Source organism: Colobus angolensis, unplaced genomic scaffold, assembly GCF_000951035.1.
Source record: "Colobus angolensis palliatus isolate OR3802 unplaced genomic scaffold, Cang.pa_1.0 Scaffold7, whole genome shotgun sequence".
NCBI lineage: Eukaryota > Metazoa > Chordata > Mammalia > Primates > Cercopithecidae > Colobus > Colobus angolensis.
In genome coordinates, this window is record NW_012120709.1 from 20,252,446 (window position 1) to 20,266,436 (window position 13,991).

General features: G+C 40.6%; 1 protein-coding gene across 1 annotated transcript in view; it reads right to left on the bottom strand.

The window, feature by feature from the left end:
* Positions 1-1,099: 1,099 nt before the first annotated feature.
* Positions 1,100-13,991, bottom strand: part of USP28 (ubiquitin specific peptidase 28) — an 82,414-nt gene continuing 69,522 nt past the window's right edge. The window contains exons 17-26 of the mRNA XM_011926775.1: positions 11,985-12,176; positions 11,228-11,367; positions 10,953-11,066; positions 9,435-9,530; positions 7,838-8,016; positions 7,640-7,718; positions 6,775-6,854; positions 6,140-6,263; positions 4,465-4,660; positions 1,100-2,658 (exon numbers count right to left, since the gene is read on the bottom strand). Of these exons, the coding sequence (XP_011782165.1) occupies positions 2,483-2,658; positions 4,465-4,660; positions 6,140-6,263; positions 6,775-6,854; positions 7,640-7,718; positions 7,838-8,016; positions 9,435-9,530; positions 10,953-11,066; positions 11,228-11,367; positions 11,985-12,176 (1,376 nt within the window). The 3' untranslated portion in view covers positions 1,100-2,482. The remainder of the gene's footprint in view (positions 2,659-4,464; positions 4,661-6,139; positions 6,264-6,774; positions 6,855-7,639; positions 7,719-7,837; positions 8,017-9,434; positions 9,531-10,952; positions 11,067-11,227; positions 11,368-11,984; positions 12,177-13,991) is intronic.

Consider the following 13,991-nt stretch of genomic DNA (forward strand, 5'->3'; position numbering starts at 1 on the left):
GTAGCCAGCTACTGTTAGGAGTAAGAAACTATTAATAGTTCTCAGGACTCCCCCTGGTGGATCCAAATGATACAGACTACTCAGCACCACACACTCCAAATGTCCACCTGTTCCTTTCTTGGCCAACTGTAGATTCCCAATAGCTGACCAGGAAATAACTACTGTGAAGAAGACACAAAATATTTTACATGACTACCAAGGACAGTTGAACAGTTGTTAAAAGCACAGCCTATGAATTCAGACACACCAAGGATTAGTGTGCTAGTTCTACCACTTACAAGATCTATGACCTTGGATAAATCATGGTCCCTATCATCATCCCAGGGTTAAGTAAAATAATATAACTGAAGCACTGCACACAGGACTCAATATTGACAGGGATTAAAAAGTGAAAGGCAAATGGTGGTACACAGAACGTTAAACTGTAAAAGGTAATCAGTAAGAAAATTGATGAACTTCCCATGAAACAAATCTTTGCAACGAGTTTTAAAACACTAAAGCACCTCTGAGTATCTGTAAAACATGGCCTACCATTAATCAAAGTACAGTTTGATCCTTGAAAAACATAGGCTTGAATTACATGAGTCCACTTACATGAGGTTTTTTTCAACCAAACACAGATCGAAAATAAGAGCATTCACAGGATGTGAAAACCCAAGCGTATGGAGGGTCTTTTCCTATTATGTAGGTTCTGCAAAGCCAACTACAGAATTTGAGTATGCATGGATTTTGGTATATGCAGGGGTCCTGGAAGCAATTGCCAGTGTCTGCTGAGGGATGACTATATAAGAAACTCCATTTTAAGAAAACTGCTGTTTTTGCATTCTAAAATTTGACAAATTACAAAGTAGATGAGCTTACATGCAATGCAAATAGCCAATGAGATTAAAAGGTATCACTTACCACTAGGTGCTGCTCAAGAATTGACTGTTGCCTTTTATTTCAAACACTGGCACTTCAGTCACCATCAAGTTTATCAACCCTTTAATCTACTTTTTGGTTTTAAAGAAGAAAAATTGGAACAAGACAAATACCAAGTACGTCCATTTCCCAAATGGAAAATACATATTTAAATAAAGATCATACTGCACACCAAAGGTAAAACAAATACTTTTATTGCACATTTATAAAATCTGCATAGTTGTATCAAGAGTTCTTCCCTTTCATGATTCCATTAATCTTTAAAATTTGGTTAAAACACAATATCCAATCAGAAGCCTTTTAAAAATGATCAGTGGGAAGTATTTTTCTCTACATATACATATATATAGTTTTGCATATGTATGCTGCTTTTTTCTTTCTTTTTTTTTTTTTTTTTTTTTTTTAAAAACAAACCCACATCCCTTACTTTTAAGGGCAAAAAAGAAGGCTGGGTATGGTGGCTCATCAGCAATCCCAGACTTTGGGAGGCTGAGGCAGGCAGATCACTTGAGGCCAGGAGTTAGAGATCAGCCTGGCCAATATGGTGAAACCCCATCTCTACTAAAAATACAAAAATTAGCCAAGTGTGGTGGTGCACACTTGTAATTCCAGCTATTCGGGACAGACTGAGGCACGAGAATCACTTGAGCCCAGGAGATGGGAGTTTGCAGTGAGCTGAGATTGCGCCACTGAACGCCAGCCTGGGCGACACAGTGAGACTGTCTCAGAAAAAAAAAAAAAAAAGCAAAAAAGAGGAGGTGAACCAAAACAGTCTTTGGGCCAGCAGAAGCCTTATCAACTGTTTTTGACAATTTTTAGGTATTGGAAAATTTTACCTAAATGCCTAACAACTATTAATGCATGATCTTCAGTCAAGTTACACAATGCTGTTCTGTCTAAAGTCCTTAATGCTTTCCTTTCTTTCACTGAGAACTGAGTATGAGGTTTTCTGGTTTATTTAAAAGATAGAAAAGAAAGGAGAGAGACAGGTCTCTTTTGACTTTTCAACATCTTACTGCCATGTGATCTTATATTCTACCCACATATAAAAGGGCGCAGTTCATCAGCAACCCATTTTGTCATCTCCTGTCAAGAGCCAGGCAAGGTTTATATTTCTAATCTCTTACAGTTAAGAATTTTTAAATGTCATCTGTATTTGATAAAATAAGTAGTAGATGTTCATCTGGTTCAGGTTCTCATGAATCATTCTTCTATTCTGCTGTCCAAAATATTTATGCCTGAAGGATAATTTTAAAAGTGGCAAGAGGCTTAGAAAAGCCTAACCATTGTTGTAGGTACAAGGCATTTCAGGTCTTCTGGCGTAATTCAACACCTTAATACACTGCTTTCTGCCTTTTCTAGTGAAATAGCTTTTATAATTTTGTACCTAAAAAGTGCAATTTTATTTTCAATCCTTCTTTACACATGCAGCATGGTTGGGGTCTGAATTGGAATCTTATGTGCCCACCTAATGCTCTTCCCAAGGTGAGCACTGTGACAACGAACTTCTGTGCAAGAGGCAGGCAGCCAGAAACCAAAATGGCCTTGAACATGTGGGAGCTTATTTCACTGTCACAGTTGAAACTCCTTGAATTGACTCCATGACAGCTGCAAATCGGCTACATAGGTCATAGGGAGAATTGGGTCGAATAGTTGGAGGCTCCTTCAAGACGATGATTTCTGCAGAAGGATCTAAAAGTCTGGGTAGAAACTCCCCTAGGCACAGCTGCAGATTTTCTGTGGAGGGAAAACAGATGGTTACATATACAGCTAAACAGATCTCTGAGTAAAGGTGAAGAAGCCTGAAAGGCCTTCTATTAGCCCCTTACCTAACCTCAAACGTCAAAGCATTATGCTGGCCAGCTACTAATAAATGATTATTCCTTCAGGCCAAACCAGGAGCAAAGGCAAATAAACCAAACTTTAGCTCACTGCTTTAGGCCACCTGATGCTGGCAAAATAACACTATATAATTACTTAATTATGAAAGGGTCTTCTAACCAATTGTCTTCTTAAAATACAAGGAAGTAGATATGATACTCTAATACAGATATGATGGTAATATTTTCCTTCAAATGTTTACAATATATCCATGTATACACACGGTTTTAAATCAGGGGTGTATAATCTTTTGGCTTCCCTGGGCCACACATGAACCTCACTAACAATGGCTGACGAGCTTAAAAAAAAAAAAAACTCATAATGCTTTAAGAAAGTTTACAAATTTGTCTTGGGCTTCAGGTTGGAGTCTAAATAGAAACTGAAGACAGTAAAGGGAAAGACATAGGAACTAGCTATTACAGAATTTTTAAATAAATACTATCAACTTAAATACTTGAACAAGTCAATGGAATATATATATATATATTTTTTAAGATAGGGTCTCACTCCACTGCCCAAGCTGGAGTGCAGTGGTATGATCTTGGGTCACTGTAGCCTCAGCCTCCCAGACTCATGCAATCCTCTCACCTCAGGCTCCTGAGTAGCTAGGACTACAGGTGCATACCACTATACCCAGCTAAGTTTTCATTTTTTGTAGAGGCAGGTTCTCACTATGTTGCCCAGGCTGGTCTCAAACTCCTAGGCTCAAGTGAGCCACCCACCTCGGCCTCCCAAAGTGCTGGGATTACAGGCGTTAGCCAGTGTGCCCAGCCCCATCAACAGAATATCTTTATGTCAGTGAGAAACTAACAAAGAGGATTCATATCAGAATATATACCAATTTTCCAAGTCTACTGAACTCACCTAAAAACAACCAGCTTTAGGTTCCCTCCTCAAGATGCTTTAAACAAGCAAGGATATTCCACTAACAAACTAATTTTGAAGTCATCATAGTTAATATGTTATATAACTTCAAGCCACAGAAAAATTTAGTCAAGGCTCCCTCCCATAACCATACTCTGCATGAATTTTTTTTTTTTTTAATGGAGTCTCATTCCGTGGCCCAGGCTGGATTGCACTGGTGCTATCTCGGCTCACTGCAAACTCCGCCACCCAGGTTCACGTCATTCTCCTGCCTCAGCCTCCCGAGTAGCTGGTATTACAGGCGCCCGCCACCACACTTGGCTAATTTTTATATTTTTAGTAGAGACGGGGTTTCGCCTTGTTGGCCAGACTTGGTCTTGAACTCCTGGCCTCAAGTGATCTGCCCACCTCGGCCTCTCAAAGTGCTGGGATTACAGGTGTGAGCCACTGTGCCCAGTCAGATTTTGATTTTTTCAATTATAAAAGAGTTCATCTTTTGGCACATGAGAGAGTAATGGAAGTCTGACATTCCTGGAGAGCAGTGACTTTTTTCAAATCAGGCTTGTTGGCTGCCCATAGAGGTGATTTGGCAGTCATGGGGAAGCTAAAGGGAGGTTAAGAGCGGCAGAGGCCCAGGCTCCCTCCTCTTGTTTCAACAGAGCAGAGCCATTTTTAATTTACTTATATGCTAAAAGGTTCCAATTCCTTAAAAAAGTTGGCAACCAGTGCTATCAAGTGAGAACACTGCAATTTCTAGAATTCTCAAAACCTTACAATACTATTAGCAAGAGCATATACCTGCAATATCTTGCCCAAGGTAAGAGCACCAATGGTTTCTCATGACCTCAATGGCATCCAGGTCATCCTTGGAAATGTCATTATTAATGATAAGGTGAATGCAGGGGATGATCAGTTCATTCATCACATTAATGCCCTCAGTTACAGAGTGATCATCATTTGTTTCAAAGAGAGAAGCTGCTTTGGCATTCAGCTCCTACAGATAAAAGGTAGAATTAGGTGGGAAAAAGTCTGAAAAAGATAAATATCTCTTTAATAACAGCCTAAACAAGAGGTTCCCAAACTTTACTGCACATTGGATGTACTTAGGGATCTTTAAAAACTACTGATGCCTGGTTCCCACTCCTGATATGCTGATTTAATGAGTGTTCAGATGACCGGGACATTGGGATTTTATGAAAGCTCCCAAAGTGATTCTAGTGCAGCAAAGTTTATAACCCACTGGCCTAAACTTGTAAGTCAAGGTCATGCTTAACACCTGTTTCAACCAAAGACCTGTTCACTGATTCTCTATCTCCTCTGAGCATCAGAATCACCTGCAGAAGACACACTACTGCCCAGGGTCCTTCTCAGGGATTCTGGTTTAATTGTCTAGGGAGAGGCCTGAGCTTCACAACTGTCTGCAAGCTCCCTATATGATTCTGATGCACACTAGGGGCTGGGATAATGGAAAGAGTCTAAATCCCTATTACTGCATTACTTCAGAAGCTGAGTAGGATATTCAAAATGTCAATCTATTTGGCAACTTAAAATATAAAAACATGGCTCTAATAAAATTCAGATCCATCAAATCAACAAGATCCCTTTTCAGTTTCAAAGTGGCCCTGCCACACCTATAACTAATACAGATGTCAAAGTATAAATCAGAAAATAAAGCTATTGAGTGTATGTCATGACTTAATCTCACCCATCCAGTATGAACAAGGTCAAGGCAGTGGTAGAAACATTGCCCTGACTTCTGTGAAGGGCAAATTTGCTGGGTACTGGTGAAAACACACACAAGCCCACAGTCTGAAGGCAGGCCACCTCTTTACAGCTCTCTGAAGGACACACATCACATAAACCCCTGGGGAGGCAAGGGGATGTAGGTCTGCCTTTCCATGTAGTTATACAGTGCAAATCAGGCCAGGAGAGTTAGTCCTCACTAGTATATGACAATGATGTTATCAAAACAGCAGGACCAATTCTTACAGTTCCTACCTTTATTTTTAAAAAATAGTGTCTTAGAAGTCACTAAAACTTTCACCTACCAGCTTAAACGTGAACATGGAAAAAATGCTGCATTCCTTCCACACACATTTATTACATGCTTCCTACATGACAGGCACAGAGGAAATGGCTGAGTGAGAAAAGGATCTGTGCTCAAGTAATTTACAACCTAGTAGGAAAGCAATGTGATAAAATCTATAATGCAGGCATACATGAAGGGCACACAGAGGGAAGAGTGATTCTCACCTTAACTTCTATCAGTTATCATTGAAGAAGAATGACATTCACTAAAAGTAACTGAAAAAACCTGTTCCAATGTAAAACTGTTCATGAGAATTTGGGCAGGGGGCAGGGAGGAATCTACAACCTGCTGAAGATATTCTGTTTTGAAAGCTGTATCTTTTCCTGGCTTCAAGGAGCAGAGGTAAACAACAAAAAATCTTAAGGCTTTACAAACAGTACAAACCAGAAGGCATTTTCTTCGGTATAGAGCAATCACGGATTCCTTGACCCCCCGGCGGGGCCCCTTCATCAGAAGGGCGGCATTGCTCTGGTAGGCATACACCAGGTAGGAAAGTGCCTCTTGGTACCTTAGAAAAATGGGAGAAAAACAACAGCTGAGTGCTCTTTTACCAAAATCTAGGGCTTAGACCTCACTTTTCCCCATTTCAAGAATCTACTTGGCTGCAATTATGAAAAAGTGAAGGGCCAAAGACTGTAGCCAGTCTCAGCTCTTCTACAAATTGGCCTAGCCATCCAAAGCAAATCATGAAACTTCCCTCAGTTTTTCCCATCTCTAAAACAAGGAGTGCTCACTAGGGTCCATGTCAACTCAAAAATTCATTTTCTGAGTTCATCTTCATTGATCACAAAGACAGTCTGGCACAATATATCTCTCAGCTAATACATCTCATTATGCGAAAGATGAAAAACCATGTGTGATGTTTAGAGCAAAACCGAAGCACTGGAAGAGAAGAGGCACACTAGTGTATGTGACAAGGGAGGTTATGCCTGGCTGTGACTCTTTAGTATTCCCAGGTAGGCATCTATAGAGAACAGCACCCTGACTAATAACCTTGGTAAAATAAAAGGCCAACATACTTTCCTTTTTGATAGAGTTCTAGGCCTGTTAGTAGATACACAGACACTTTTCGGAACAAACTATAATCTTCATGCCACTTCTGAAAAAGAATGACTACTATTAATAATTATGATCATAATAAATTGTTCGTGTCCTTTCCATCTAAGTTTTAAATTCATTACAAATATTTACTGAGCACATCTGGCTAGCCACAAAAATAACAAACAAAAGCTTTCAGATAAAAACCTACTCAACATTTAATATAAAAGTCTACCATTGACCTTAATTTTCAATGTTCTATTCCTTTCACTTGAGTAACAGAAGTACTTATTTCCTACGAGCTTTGGATTTTATCCTAATAGCTATGCCAAAGATATTCAGCTCTAACTTAAGTGAATGACCTCTTTAGGACTGGTAAAACCATCCAGATACTGAAAATATGGAAGGACACGGACATTTCTAGTCATACAGAGCAATGTTCAAGTTCAGTAAGTGTGGTGAATACACCTTGGGTGGTACATAACATTGTTTTACATAGGATGCAATTGAAAACATGTGTAGCTATGTATTTTAATGCATATTTAAAAAAATGTATCATTTAAAGCAAACCAAAAGCATGATTTCAAGAATTTTACTGCCTAGGACAAGGCTAAAATAGGTATTTAAGGGAAGTGCTGATTCACTCTAACTGAAGAATGAAAATAAAGAGACCTACTATTCTGAGGGCAAGAAAATATCATTTATCTATTCTTTACTACGATTTTTGGGGGAAAGTGGGAGAACAAGTCAGTTCGTGATAGCACTAAATCGTTCATTTTGCCTCAGGTACCATTTACCTCAGGAATTAATGTTTTTGCTCTATAGACTTAAAAGAAAAGACTTTACTTTGTACTCTTCCATATTCATGTCATCTGGACCAATTTCCTTCAGTTTCGCTTGAGCCACCTTCATAATGCTGATTGATCTGTGTGGGACAAAGTTCAGAAAGCAATGAAAGGGCACAGGGCAAAAGTTCCCCAACAGAGGAGTCAGTCTAGCCTGACCCAGACCAAGGAGGGATTCACCTGAATATTCTCTTCTCACCTTTCATCATAGCTAAGATTTTTATCTGCAAACTGTTCCAGTAGGGTTCGTTCTACTACCCTTTTGGGTGCTTCATTTTGGAAAAAGTAGACAAGGACATGTTGAAGTCGAGGATCACTGTGAGAGGTGGGGGTCTCTTTGGCAAGCTGATAAAGCCTGGAGTATTCTTCGTGGAATGCCTATTAAGGGCAGAATCAATAGTTAGAAAATAGTGTGCTGTGGGCTTCTGCACTCAGAAATTGATGCCTTAGGAGCTAGGCAGTCTCTTAACTCTAAAAAAAGCAACTATGGAATCTTTAAGTTTCTTGCATTTCATAAGTGATGAAACTCTTTTAGCATTCTGGCACCAAAAGCATACTGTACTTTTTTTTTTTTTTTTGTATGTGAGACAGGGTCTCACTTTGTCACCCAGGCTGGAGTGCAGAGGCATGATCACAGCTCACTGCAGCCCTGAACTCCTGGGCTCAGGTGATCCTCCCACCTCAGCCTCCCAAGTAGCTGGGACTACAGGCATACATCACCACGCACAGTTAATTTTTGTATTTTTTATAGAGATGGGGTTTCACCATGTTGCCCAGGCTGGTCTTGAACTCCTGAGCTCAAGCAATCCACCCACCTTGGCCTCCCAAAGTGCTAGCATTACAGGCAATGAGCCACTGCGCCCAGCCTGCTGTACTCTTAAATTCAGTTTTCTCATGAAGTTCTCAGAAAAACAAATATTTGGTTTTAATTTTTATAAAAGGAAGATCCTTGCGTGTCAATGACTTAAACTTTAAGCATCTATACAAATGCAATTTTACTCAAGTATTTTTAAAAACATGGCCTGCTTTGTTATGGCCTCAAAATCACAAAGGCACAATCTAACTCAGTGTTACCAACAGACAACTCCTAACAACAACAACGAAAAGCCCTCTAGGCTAGGTGTCACAGAGAATGCTACTGCTAGCCAAGGCTGGGTTAGGGTCAAGAGAAGAGAAGCGAACAGCTTGTTCATCAGTTGGACAGGAAAGGGAGTTTCATATCTCACTTCACAGAAGACTTTTTTTTGTTTTTTGGAGACAGGGTCCCACTCTGTCACCCAGACTGGAATGTAGTGGCACAATCATGGTTCACTGCAGCCTTGAACACCTGGGCTTAAGTGATCCTCCTGCCTCAGCCTCCAAATTAGCTGGGACTACAGGCATGTGCTACCATGCCCAGCTAATTTTTAAAAAAAATTCCTTAGTAGAGATGGGGGGGGTCTCACTATGTTGACCAGGCTGGTTTTGAACTCCTGGCTTCAAGCAAGCCTCCTCCTGAGCCTCCCAAAGTGCTTGATTACAGGTGTAAGCCACTGTGCCCAGTCCTTTTTTTTTTTTTAAGAGATGGGATCTCGTTATGTTGCCCAGGCTGGAGTGCAGTGGTGTAATCACAGTACATTTCAGCCTCCAACTCCTGGGCTCAAGTGAGCCTCTACTTCAGCTTCCTGAGTAGCTGGGACTACCTGCACACACCACCACACCCAGCCTTAATCCCATTTTTTCCCTTCTTACAGAATTATTTCCCCAATATTATGATGCCTGTGTTGCAAGAATTAGAATTTTAAAAACAGAGATACCTTAATCAGCCCTGCTTCAGACCCATCTCGGTCAAAGGTCTGACGGGCTTTAGCTATGGCCAGGATGACCCCTTGCATGGCAGGGCTCAGCATCACCTACCACAAGGGGGCACAAAACACAGAGAGAAAGGAGAGAAAAAAGGTTCAGCAGAAGACTGTATGAAAGTAGGCTGAACAGAGTGCTAAAGGGCAGTAGAGCAGTGTGCTCTTTGGCCAACATGTATTGCAAGCTGAGTTTCACACACCCATTCCTATGTGCACCCACCGCCTCTGTCCTTCTATATAATGTCAACACCCTGCCCAAGACAAGCTATTCCTACACTATATGTTCTAATTTAGTAGGATGAAGAAAGATGTACGCCTAAAAACATCTCCCAATATGGCACTGCAAGTTATAGTTCTCAGAGGGGAAGTGTCTAAGGTCAGAATTCCAATTTAGTTCTGTACTTTGGGTGTATATCTTACACACACAAATACTTTAGTTTTACTAGGATGAACAATACATTTAAAAGAGTCTGGAAACTAGGGACTATAAAAATATGACTCCATAAAGTGAAAACTTTTCAAGGATTTTTTTTTGCAGGGGTGGGGAGACAGACTTTCGCTCTGTCACCTAGGCTGGAGTGCAATGGTGCGATCTCAACTCACTGATACCTCCACCTCCTGGATTCAAGTGGTTCTCCTGCCACAGCCTCCCAAGTAGCTGGGATTACAGGTGCACACCACCACACCCAGTTAATTTTTGTATTTTTAGTAGACAGGTTTCACCATGTTGGCCAGGCTGGTCTTGAACTCCTGACCTCAAGTGATCCACCCACCTTGGCCTCCCAAAGGGCTGGGATTACAGGCATGCGCCTCCATGCCCGGCCTTGTCAATGATTTTTTTTTTTTTTAAATACCCCACAGGAAAAAAATAGAAATCTGAGAGAGACAGAATTCATTACTGTTTACGTGCAGTGCAATTGAAGAGGAGACAGACAACAAATAACTTGGGGTTCTCTAGCTTCTTCCTAAAGCTTTAGAATTAAAAATAACTTTAATCCACATTTGTTCAGCTCACTGGACAACTGAAAAATTTATATCTGGAAGTAAAATAATGGACTAATATCCAGAAAAAAAAGATTCCCTACTTTAAATTAGAAGGCGATCTTTCATCCATAATACCAAAAATAGAAGTAAATTTTACTTTTCTGAGCAATCTAGACTCTGCAGTGGCCCCATTAAGTATAAGCCTGGGTAGATACTCATATGCTAGGAGTGCTATACAATAGAAACACAGCTATCTTTTAAATAATGGTAACTAAGGTTAAAACCAAATAGCCTTTCTTGACAATCATTTGTTGCAATGAGAAAATATCAGCTATTGGCAGATACCTTAAAACAATCACAAGCGAAGGAAATATAACACTGACAACAAACAGCTAAATCCTGCACTCATCTCTGTACCTCCTCATCATATCCATCTGCATCAGATCTAACCAGAATCCTTCCCACACTGGGAATCTCGACTTCAGAGACCTCAGAATTAGGCTGGGCAGTAGACTCTGCATCATTAGCCTTTGGGGGCTGTTCTGACTGCTCTGCAAGGTTTGTTTCCTGGGGCATGGGCTTCTTGGGTTCAGTTTCTTTAAGCTGTGGCAGCAGAGTTGGGAGAAAGAGTAAGAAAAAACAGGAGAAATAAAAAGGGGTTGGTTAAATGCAGCAGAGACACAGAATAATAGAAATGTGAGGAAACTGGCCATTGCTGGGGAAAGCCCGGCCCTCCTGAACTTGGACTTCCCAGTCATTCTCACCTCACTCAGTGCTGCTTCTACACCGCTCTTCTCATAGGCACGGGCTGTGTTTGCAATAGCCTGGGCAGTTTGCTCCTTTACAATCACAGCATGCTCAGATGACAAGCAGCGAACACCATGAGAAGAGGCTACTGAAGGCTCTGATAAAGAATTGTACAAAGGTCTTAGCATCTGACGATAAACAGTCTAGAACGCTCAGATAAAAAGCAAGCAGAATGGATACAGTTTAATATACAGCCCTGTTAACATAGCTTTTTACAAAGCCTATGCAGATTTTCCCTAGAAATTAATAACTATAAGAAATGGCTACTTCAGCAAGAACTCTGATAAAGTCTGCAAATTTTGAACCCACAGATGAGTCTGTAAAATTTAATGCACTCCCAACTTTGTCATATTTGTATACATTAACAAAACTTTCTACAAACAGGCATCTTTCAGGAAGATCACCTTTGGAGAATGGTTTTCATAAAGACTACCTATTAATCCTATCATAGTTTCTCCCATAACCTGGGAAATAAGCAAAACCATATATACAGTGAAGGTCACAGGTAGTCTTTCTGATACTGCTTCTGTTCATCAGAAATCACATTTTAATGCCACAATTCATTCCATCAGGTTGTACCTGGCATACCAACTGTATATGAAATATACTGTGAAGACTGTGGCATCACCTAGCCAGCTGAAGGGTATAGGGCTGGCTAGGGGAGTACAGCATGAGACGTTACTGGATCACTGGCATAAATGCATTCTCAGATACCTTGCGATGTAGAGAAGTCCTGTGATGAGGAGTTGGTGGAGGACTCCATTTGAGGGATTTTGCAAGACTGCTCTTCTTCCCATTCCTCTACTTCCTGCTCAAACCGCCAGTTATCCTCCTGTATGTAATGCTTGAGTTCCACAGATAGGGCTTCTACTTCTGACATTTGATCTGATTCATTAGGGGCTGCCTCTGAGGAAAAGCAAAGATAAAATTAAAAGATCACAAGGAAACAAAGATCACAAGGAACCAAAACATCCTTTTTAGAAAAGAAGAAAGCAGTGTATTTCATCTTTATCTTACTCCTAACTAAAAACACATACACATATAATCCATCAGAAATGCAGGCTGAGTAACTCTTATCCAAAATGCTTGGGACTAGAAGCGTTTTGGATTTCAAAGTTTTTTTCAGATTTTAGAAAATCTGCACCATTAGTTACAGTTGAGCATCCCAAATCCGAAAATCCAACATCTGAAATTCAAAATGCTCCAATGAGCATTCCCTTTCAGTATCATGTAATAAAAAAGGCTTATAAAGTTTTGTGGATTTTGGAGCATTTGGGATTTTGGATATTCACATGTGGCATGCTCAACCTGTATGGACAAAGTAAGGGCAACAATCGATAACAGTGCATGACATTTAGTAGGCACTCATTAAACATCTGCTAAGTGAATGAATAATACAGAATTAAAGATAGGGAAAGTGGGCCGGGTGCAGCGGCTCATGCCTGTAATCCCAGCACTTTGAGAGGCCAAGGCAGGCAGATCACTTGAGGTAGGAGTTCAAGACCAGCCTGGCCAACATGGTGAAATCCTGTCGCTACTAAAAAAAAATACAAAAATTAGCCAAGCATGGTGGCACATGCCTATAATCCCAGGTACTCAGGAGGCTGACATGGGAGAATTGCTTGAACCCGGGAGGCAGAGGTTGCAGTAAGCTGAGGTTGCATCACTGCACTCCAGCCTGGGAGAGACAGTGAGACTCCATCTCAAAAAAAAAAAAAGAAAGAAAGAAAAAAAAATCCCTGGTGATGCCAATGCTGTTGTGGGAGCCTCAGGGCCCACACTTTGGGTTCCCAGGGACTCCTATGGTCAGACTGTAGGAAGATCAGTCTTGGGGTGTTGAGAAATGGGAGTGGATTTGGGAGAGCCTGACAAGTGACATGGGGCAAGGGCCGGGACAAAGATTTTCACAGCAGGACTAAATGGAAAAGGGTCAGATGAATAGCAATTTCTTTTGGATGTAGTTATCATTATAATAATTATTAGTTTTCAAAATAACATAAATATCTTATAAATCTTAATATGAAAGTGTATACTTTTGTTGGGGATGCATCTCCTTTTTTTTTGAGATGAAGTCTCACGCTGTTGCCTGGCCAGGCTGGAGTGCAGTGGCACAATCTTGGCTCACTGCAACCTCTGCCTCCTGGGTTCAAGTGAATCTCCTGCCCCAGGCTCCTGAGTAGCTGGGATTACAGGCACACACTACCACACCTGGCTAATTTTTGTAGTTTTAGTAGAGATGGGGTTTTGCCAGGTTGGCCTTGCTGGTCTCAAACTCCTGACCTCAGGTGATCCACCCACCTCTGCCTCCCAAAGTGCTAGGATTACAGGCGTGACCCACCACGCCCAGCTGGGGATGCATCTCTTAATGAGATAGATGGGACTTTAAAAATATTTTATCTATTTGTTTACATATCCATGAGTGACTATTTCTTTTTGCTAGGGGTCAGCATCCCTTTTTCTTTCTTTCTTTCTTTTTTTTTTTTATGACCATAAGCACTGAGAAGGATTTTTAAAAACAAAATAAGTAGATAGGAAGGAAAGATTTGTTATATAAATGTCAATCAATTGGAAATCTCCTCCCAAAATCACATAATAATCTATCATCAGAATTGCTTTTAACAATTTATCAGCTGATTATTTGATTGGTTCTTAGCAATGCTGTCAATATCTACACTAAAACTTTGAGTTGTCCCTTTGCTCTGGCACCCTAGAGATTTTCAT